This window comes from Oncorhynchus clarkii, chromosome 7 (assembly GCF_045791955.1).
Source record: "Oncorhynchus clarkii lewisi isolate Uvic-CL-2024 chromosome 7, UVic_Ocla_1.0, whole genome shotgun sequence".
Lineage (NCBI taxonomy): Eukaryota > Metazoa > Chordata > Actinopteri > Salmoniformes > Salmonidae > Oncorhynchus > Oncorhynchus clarkii.
Window position 1 is genome coordinate 57,563,483 of NC_092153.1, and position 8,984 is coordinate 57,572,466.

The following is an 8,984-nucleotide window of genomic DNA, read 5'->3' on the forward strand; positions in this document are numbered from 1 at the left end:
ACGGTAGTTCCTGCATCCAAAACTCAACCGTTGGGGTGACCACGCCGCCTAGCGGGCCCACTTGCATAATATACACACGTTCTGGTGACGTTGTAGTGACTTTCCATGTGTACGGAAGTTGATAGCATGAAATCTCTAAAGCTGTATGTAGTCAGGTCTGGTCATACGATCCACCAGAAAAGACAAATGGCAAAAAAATTAGTACAGATTCATACTTCATAACGCACTTACTGTCCGTATCTGTGAGTCTGCTCCTTTTCACGGTGCAGTTTCTGGAGAAGCCTTGTCACAAGCCTCAAAGGAAGAGGGCTAGCTAGCTAGCTGTACGATGAGTTCCCAAGATATGTTGAAGAATGCCTCCACTCTCGCGTCATACAATGTCTTGCTTCAGGTAAAGTAGCTAGCTATTATAATTAGCTATGCCAAACTCCTTTTTTCACTTGATAACAATAGTGTCCTTGATAAAATTCCTTATATCCACTCCCTCAGAGTAGCATGTGGAGGACATACTTTTAAGTTAGTTGTAGTGAAATATCCTTTTATGTATCAATTTTTTTCTGAATGCCGGGATTTTCTAGCAGTGGTTGATACGATTATCTAGCCAATATGCGTTATGCTGTATTTGTCACATGCGCCGAATACAACAGTGAAATGCCTACTTACATGCCCTTCACAAACAATGCAGTTTTAAGAGAGAAAATACGTGAAATAAAAGTAACAAATAATTAAAGAGCAACAGTAAAATAACGAGGGGGGTATCGGTACAGAGTCAATGTGCAGGGGCACCGGTTAGTCGAGATAATTGAGGTGATATGTACATCCGTCTCGCTGAGGGAGACTGAGCCTCTTCTGAGCGCAGAGGACCAGAAGTGGGCATCTATTAGCTCAGTGCGCTATCAGGCAGCGGCCCACTCCATTGGCTACAAAGGTAGGAAACATCAGGACTGGTTCGATGACACCATCACAACCTTACTGGACAATATGCACAAAGCGCACAGGGCTACTCTCAACAGCTCCACATCTGTTACCTTTCACAAGCAATGGCGCAAACAACCTTGCGTGCTCTGCAGAACAAATGGTGGACGATAAGTCACAGGAAATCCACATTTCTACCAATCAACTAAAGCACATTTATTTTTTATGTAACCTTTATTTAACTAGGCAAGTCAGTTAAGAACAAATTATTATTTACAATGACGGTCTACCCCGGCCACACCCTAACCCAGACGACGCTGGGTCAATTGTGCGCCACCCTATAGGACTCCCAATCACGGCCGGTTGTGATACAGCCTGGAATCGAACCAGGGTCTGTAGTGACGCCTCTAACACTGAGATGCAGTGACTTACACCGCTGCGCCACTCAGGAACCGGGCCCTAGAAGTTGGCCCTAGAAGTCGCTCCATCTATGGCCCAAGAAGTCGCTCCATCACTCCCATGAAAACAGCCGATGGTCTGACTCTCTTGAAGGACTAAAACTAGATCCTGATGAAGTGGGCTGACCACTTTGACGCACTACTCAATCAGCACTTTCCTACAGGCCTTCCAAGAGGTGTTATCAGCTATACGTTCCCTCAAGAACAACAAGACTCATGGCACTGACAGCATCCCGGCAGAGCTACTTAAGAAGGGAGGTTACTTCTGCACCAGAATGCTCCACCAGTACATCACTGAGGTTTCGGACCATGAGATCGTCCCTCAACAGTGGCGGGATGCAAACATTGTCACCATCTATAAGAACAAGGGTGACAAGTCCATCTGCGGCAACAGCCGGGGGATATCCCTTCTGGCTGTTGCCGGCAAGGTCCTGGCCAAGGTGATGCTCACAGGCTGGCGAACAACATCACAGAGGAACTGCTGCCGGAGTCACAATGTGGATTCAGAAAGAACAGGAGTATGGTTGACATGATATTCATGGCACAGCAACTTCAGGAGAAGTGCCGTGAACAACATTAGGACCTTTTCATGGCCTTTGTCGACCTCTTCAAGGCCTTCGACACTGAGCAGGGAACTACTATGGGTCATTCTACTCAAATTTGGCTGTCCAGACATATTTATCAACATCCTTTGCCAGTTCCATGATGGGATGATGGCTCGGGTGGCCATAGGAGGCCAGGAGTCCGTGCACTTTGGTTTGAGGCAGGGGTATGTGCTGGCACCAGTACTCTTTAACATCTTCCTCCTATGTGTCACCCAGCTTCTCCACAAGCTTGAGGACAGCAGCGGGTTGCGGTGGACTTCAGGCTAGATGGAAACCTATTCAACAACAGGAGGCTCCAAGCAACCACCAAGGTTTTGATGGAGCGGTTTCTTGAGCTGCAGTGTGCTGATGACTGTGCTCTTGTGGTCCACACTCCGTAAGACCTTCAGTCCATCCTTGTAGCGGCTGTGAGGGTCTATAGTAGTATCAACACCACCAAGGCAGAGGTGGTCTGCCAATGGAGATCCAGCCCTCCACCCACCATGCCTGTCTTCACCATTGAACACAAATCACTGGCAATAGTCCCGTCCTTCAAATACCTGGGCAGCATCCTTTCGGAGGACTGCAGCATCGACCTCAAAATTCAAAATAGGATCAAGCAAGCATCAGCTGCCTTCGGGAAACTCAGACGCAGGATTTTCCAAAACAGGGATCTCCACCTCCACACCAAAGTCGCCATCTATTAAGCCGTCTGCATCACCACACTCCTTTACAGCTGTGAAGCCTGGGCCACTTACAGTCGCCACAACAAGCAGCTCAAGTGATCCCACATAAGATGCCTGCAGCGCATCCTGGGAATCATCTGGTGCAACAGTGTGGCTCATACAGATATACTAAGACCAACTGCAAGAGTATGTAGGCCATGGTCACCCAACACCAACTGCAAGAGTATGTAGGCCATGGTCACCCAACACCAACTGCAAGAGTATGGAGGCCGTGGTCCCCCAACACCAACTGCAAGAGTATGGAGGCCGTGGTCCCCCAACACCAACTGCAAGAGTATGGAGGCCGTGGTCCCCCAACACCAACTGCAAGAGTATGGAGGCCGTGGTCCCCCAACACCAACTGCAAGAGTATGGAGGCCGTGGTCCCCCAACACCAACTGCAAGAGTATGGAGGCCGTGGTCCCCCAACACCAACTGCAAGAGTATGGAGGCCGTGGTCCCCCAACACCAACTGCAAGAGTATGGAGGCCATGGTCCTCCAACACCAACTGCGCTCGCTTGGGTATGTCATTAGAATGTTTCAGGAGCGCTTGCCGCAGAACATCCTGGCCGGTGGTCTGCAGGGGGCAGATTAAGTTCTACAAGGACCAGCTGAAAACGTTGCTGAAGAAATGCAACATCAAACCCACAGACCTAGAGGATGCTGCAGCCAACCGTTCCACCTTGTGGCAGTTCTGCCAGAGCGAGGATCAGAGGTGGGAGGAGGAGAGGAGCACAAAGAGACAGCAAAATCATCTCAAGAGACATACAACCATGCCTGCCCCGCAAACACAGACTGCATATGCCCCACCTGCAATACAGTTTGTGGATTTCGGATTGGACTCTACAGTCACCAAAGAATTCACCATTAACTCAGAAGTGGAAGTTGTCATTGGATACGATGGGCTACCATAAGCAAGTGTGTGTTTGTTGTCCTAAGGCATAAAATATTAAAGTGGCAGAAAGAGATCTAAGTTACAGAGCAATCTCTTTTCCACGTGAGATAATCATGATGATGACATTTCTATCCATTGCATATCTATCTATGTGCCTACTGAATATGTTCCTGGTTATTTTTAGGTCATGTTTCGTGTGCTCACCTTTTTGCTGAACGCATTCACGCTGCGCTTTGTGTCCAAAGAGCTGATTGGCGTGGTCAACGTCAGGTAAGATTGTTTTACGCTGTGGCAATTCCATGGTAACAGAGTGATGCTGGGATTCAGTTTTTCACTTTAAAATGTATGCCAAACAAAAAATTATGATAGCAAAGTTAAACAAACTGTACAACTCTATGCACAAGGATGACTTTGAGCAATTTCCACAGAATATTTTACAAAAAAATTTACTTGAAGAACAGTGCAGAAGCAAAGTTTAGGGAGTTGTGTGGTTTGTTTAACTTTGCAATCATTGGTTTCGGTTTGATGTACATTTTAAAGTGGAAAGTGTCTCAGCAACAGTCTGTTACTGTGGAATTGCCTTCTGTATAACATTACACCTGCTGCAATATGAGCTGTCCAAGCCTGCAGTTAAACAAAAACTAACACCACTACATACTGTATGTGCACGTGTGTGTGTGTGTGTGTGTGTGCATGTGTACGCACATGTGTGTTCGTGTATGCAGGTTGACACTGCTGTACTCCACACTGGTCTTCTTGTCCAGAGAGGCCTTCAGGAGAGCCTGTTTGAGTGGCGGAACAGATCACAACTGGAGACAAGTCATCAACCTGCTATGGCTGACGTGAGTGGGACTATAGGGGAGCTGCTGCACCACAGTGTTGGCTCTGGTCAGAACATATACAGTTGGGTCTTTCATCGGCACTATCTGCATAACAAATGATTGTGTGTGTGTCATCCTCCCAGGTTGCCACTGGGTGTACTATGGGCATCTCTCCTTGTGTGTGTGTGGCTGTGGCTCCTGGAGGTTCCGGATCCCCTGACTATCCCCCACTACGGCCCCGCTGTGGGGCTCTTTGCCCTGGCCGCACTGCAGGAGCTGCTGGCTGAGCCTCTCTGGGTCCTGGCTCAGGCCCACATGTTTGTCAGGCTGAAGGTGGTTGCTGAGAGCCTGGCCATGGTGGCTAAGTGTGTTCTGACAGTGGTGCTGGTGGTCTCTGCTCCTCAGTGGGGGCTCTACATATTCTCTGCTGCTCAGGTACATACGTACGCAGCCCCATCCCTTATACAAAGGATCTTATGTTTGTCTATTTAGCTCAAGCGTTTACCCACCTTTTGCAGAAAAAAATGCATTGAAAGTATAGGCAGCATTGCTTAATTCACCACAATCAGCGTTTACCCACTTGTTTTTTTTTTTACCACTACATCACTGGTTACAAGGGAGTATGGTTAGAGGGTTGTGTGCATAGAAGGTATTGTCAAAAAGATGAAGTGGTCATGGAGTAAGGTTGTGTTAGTAAATATTAATCTATATAGGAGAGATGGTATTGCATGCAACCCTCATAAATCACTGTGGACGAGTATCTACTTAGCTAACTGTTATACTGGCCTGTCCTTCATAGCTGGTGTACACAGGGTTCCTGGTGCTGTGCTACTTTGTCTACTTCCTGCGTTTCCTGGGCTCTGGGGAGGCCAACAGGAAGTACTTCCCCCTGCAGTGTGTGGCAGACCTGCTGCCCTCCAGTGTTGAAGGAGAGGTAACATTCACCACAACAGCACTAACCGTCACTCACCACATACACTCCTCACTGAGCTAGTATACAGTATACTCGAAAGCAATTGGTTGTATTAACTGACAAATCAATGATAAATTGATTGTTTGGCTCATTCATTCATATACTATGTCAGGTCACAACTGTGTGTGCTATGTCATCCCGTTGTGTGTGTGTCTCTAGCCTGTGATTGACTGGACGTTGGCCAGGCTGACGTGGAGCTTCTTCAAGCAATCCTTTCTGAAGCAGATCCTGACGGAGGGCGAGCGTTATGTCATGACCTTCCTCAATGTGCTGAGCTTCGGGGAGCAGGGCGTGTACGACATCGTCAACAACCTGGGCTCAATGGTTGCCCGTTTCATCTTCCTGCCCATTGAGGAGAGCTTCTACGTCTTCTTTGCCAAAGTCCTGGAAAGGGGGCGGGACGTCAGGCAGCAGAAACAGGTCAGAGGGCAGAGTCAGCCAATCAAATACCAGTCACTCATTTCACCATTTGTCAGTGGCCAATGACAAATAAAGTTGTCTGACACACACATTATAGCTCATGCAGGTGCATTGATGCCACTTGCTGATTGGTCTGCAGGAGGAGGTTGCCATAGCAGCTGAAGTTCTGGAGTGTCTGCTGAAGCTGGTGCTTGTGATTGGTCTGATCATCACAGTGTTTGGTTACGCCTACTCTCACCTGGCTCTGGACATCTATGGGGGATCTCTACTGAGCAGTGGTGCAGGTGAGTAAACTAACCAAATTAATCAATTAATTAAGTGAGTCAACCACCATAGTCAACTGAATCACTGGAGTTATAGAGAGATAAAGGAACTTATTCAGCAATGATTAGAATAATCTAGTTCCTCAAGCTACTGGTTTTATGTGAGTGGTTGTGTGTAATGATATTTGTGTTATATTGAAGGGCCCAGTCTGTTGCGATGCTACAGCTCCTATGTGCTCCTACTGGCCATTAATGGAATAACTGAGTGCTTTGTCTTTGCTGCCATGAGCAAGGAAGAGGTTGACAGGTGAGAGAAGGCAGGCACACACAGACACACACACACACAGTGTGTATCATGTTGTTTACGTTGCCCTCTCGTCTGTCCCCAGGTATAACCTGGTGATGTTGGCTCTGTCTATCTCCTTCCTGCTCCTGTCTTACATGCTGACGTGGTGGGCAGGGGGCATTGGCTTCATCCTGGCTAATTGTCTGAACATGGGCCTGCGTATCCTTCACAGCCTGTTCTACATCCACCGCTACTTCCTGTCAAGCCAGTGGACGCCTCTGCGCGGCCTGAGGCCCTCCCCTCTTCTGCTGCTAGCTCTGGCTCTCAGTGCAGTCCTCACTGCTCTCTCTGAGGTACCACACTATAACTGTTCTCCTCACTGCTTTACTGGACACGCCAGAGGAGGCTGGTGGGAGGAGCTATACGAAGACAGGCTCATTGTAATGGCTGTAATGGAATAAATGGAGCTGAGTCAAACATGTGGTTTCCATTATGTTTGATGTGTTTGACACCATTCCATTAATTACATTCCAGCCATTACAATGAGCCCATCCTCCTATATCTCCTCCAACCAGCCTCCTCTGATTCACCCCACATACTGTATACACCATCCAATCACATATCAGCCAATCACACTTAAGTCTGTCTCTGACGTTTAATGAAACAGTTATTGTTTCTACCTTACAATCATAGAAATGGGAGTTAGTATACAAACTATATATTTATTCTTCTCAAATAATCAGAGATAATAGTGAGACAGATTGTCTCATCTGTCTATGTATTTATTTACCATAGAATCCGATTTCCTATCTGTCTGTACTCTGCTGTTTCAGGGTGTGTTCTGTTGTGACGGAGGATGGTTACTAAGGCTGGTTCACATCGCCGTGGGAGCCGGGTGTCTACTGGGTGTACTTGTCACTGTCCTTCTCACAGAGACAAAACTTGTTCAGTTTGTTCGGACTCAGCTCTTACCTCGCTATGGGAAGAAACACACCTAAACCTGCCCAGCAGAGGAGTAACCTGCCAACTATAATGAGAGAGAGAGACAGGATAATCCGAATGGCAGAAGGATACATAGATCTGAACACAGTGACTTGGAGGGGAATGTGGAAACAGCTGCAATCCTAAGTGACCCTGTCATGGACTGAGGGTGAAGTTGGAATGAGCAGCTCACTGGCCAAAAATGTGTGTGTATGTGTGTATGTGTGTATGTGTGTATGTGTGTGTGTGTGTGTGTGTGTACACAGTAAGGTCTAAAAATATTGCCAACATTGATAAAGATGAGCAAAAAACACTGTATAAAATAAATACATACAAATACTGACCTATATTGTATGCTCAAATTTCGGGGAAATTATATTATTATATACTTTATTATATACTAATACAATTGCTCAGAGAAAGAGATTTAAGAGTAATGTTTGTTTTTTCTCAAAAAGATAGTGGTCAATACTCCAGCACCCCTTGCGAGGATAATGGCACTGAGCCTTTTCCTAAAATGTTTTATGAGATTGGAGAACACATTGGGAGGAATCTTAGACCATTCCTCCATACAGAATCTTTCCATATCCTTGATATCCTTCATCTGCTGTTATGGACTGCCCTCTTCAATTCAAACCACAGGTTTTCAATGGGGTTCAAGTCTGGAGACTGAGATGGTCATTTCAAAATGTTGATTTTTGTGGTCAATTAACAACAAAAAAAGGTGGATTTTAATGTGTGCTTGGGGTTATTGTCTTGCAGGAAAATCCACTTGCAGCCAAGTTTCAGCTAAATTGTCCTGGTACTGGGTAAAATTAATGATGCCGTTGGGGCCCCAGGACCAGTGGAAGCAAAATAACCCCATATCATCAATATCATATTTTACACACTTTTACTGCATATGCATCTGTCTTTTGACACCAAACCCACCACTGGTGTGCATGGCCAAATAACTCTATTTTCAGCTCATCTGACCATAGCACTGGTTCCAGTCCAAATATGTTTAGCAAACTCCAGGCATTTACATTTATTGGATGACATGAAAATAGAGCTCTTTTTGTGTGTACAGTATAAGCAAGCACTGAAAACACTGTTTCACCTGCACATTGTTGATTTTTTAAATGTAAACTGCTTGAGAGTTGTAGGCTATTTTGTAACCAAATTAGGTTTTGATAAATAAAAACAGGTGGATTTTGACAAATTGTTATTTGTAGCCTATGCCAGATTAGATACACTGTATTAGGGAAATTTGTCCCATATCATTGTATAAAAAAAACATTGCTAATTTACTCTGCATGGCAGCGAATATTGTCTAGTATCAATCAATCATTGAAATTTAATGGAAGTAATTGCGTCGAGTTTCCCGCCAACCCACATCCATCCTTTTGTGCTTCTCGTGATGTTGTTGCCATGGAAACGGAGCAGTCAGACCTACTGCACGAGCCCCCACCCTGCGAGAGGATAAAAGGCTATGGAATCAAAAAAGTACAACCTGGTCTTTGGCCTACAAAATTAGACTTTGATTTAAAAGAACATGGGGAGGGGAGATACAAACGAAAAGTTGCATTTAGGATAGAGAATTGATGCAGAAAAATGATCTCGAGATAGGTCTGTATTGTATTTAATTTTTTGTATTAACTAGTGCTTTATTGCATGGCTCAC

General features: G+C 45.8%; 1 protein-coding gene across 1 annotated transcript; it reads left to right on the forward strand.

Moving 5' to 3' along the window:
- The first annotated feature begins 46 nt into the window (after window positions 1–46).
- Window positions 47–8,523, forward strand: LOC139413541 (RFT1 homolog). Its single transcript, XM_071161039.1, has 10 exons — window positions 47–391; window positions 3,763–3,848; window positions 4,304–4,420; window positions 4,543–4,834; window positions 5,199–5,333; window positions 5,532–5,792; window positions 5,932–6,076; window positions 6,257–6,362; window positions 6,445–6,694; window positions 7,175–8,523. Exons 1-10 carry the CDS (start codon window positions 329–331, stop codon window positions 7,337–7,339), a joined length of 1,620 nt encoding a protein of 539 aa, XP_071017140.1. The 5' UTR covers window positions 47–328; the 3' UTR covers window positions 7,340–8,523.
- Window positions 8,524–8,984: the final 461 nt, after the last annotated feature.

Bases quoted from the DNA above. Each gene is read 5' to 3' on its own strand.
- LOC139413541 (XM_071161039.1), top strand. From the start codon at position 329: ATGAGTTCCCAAGATATGTTGAAGAATGCCTCCACTCTCGCGTCATAC. The intron at 4,421-4,542 runs GTGAGTGGGACT...TCATCCTCCCAG, and splicing joins ATCAACCTGCTATGGCTGAC to GTTGCCACTGGGTGTACTAT. The intron at 4,835-5,198 runs GTACATACGTAC...TGTCCTTCATAG, and splicing joins ACATATTCTCTGCTGCTCAG to CTGGTGTACACAGGGTTCCT.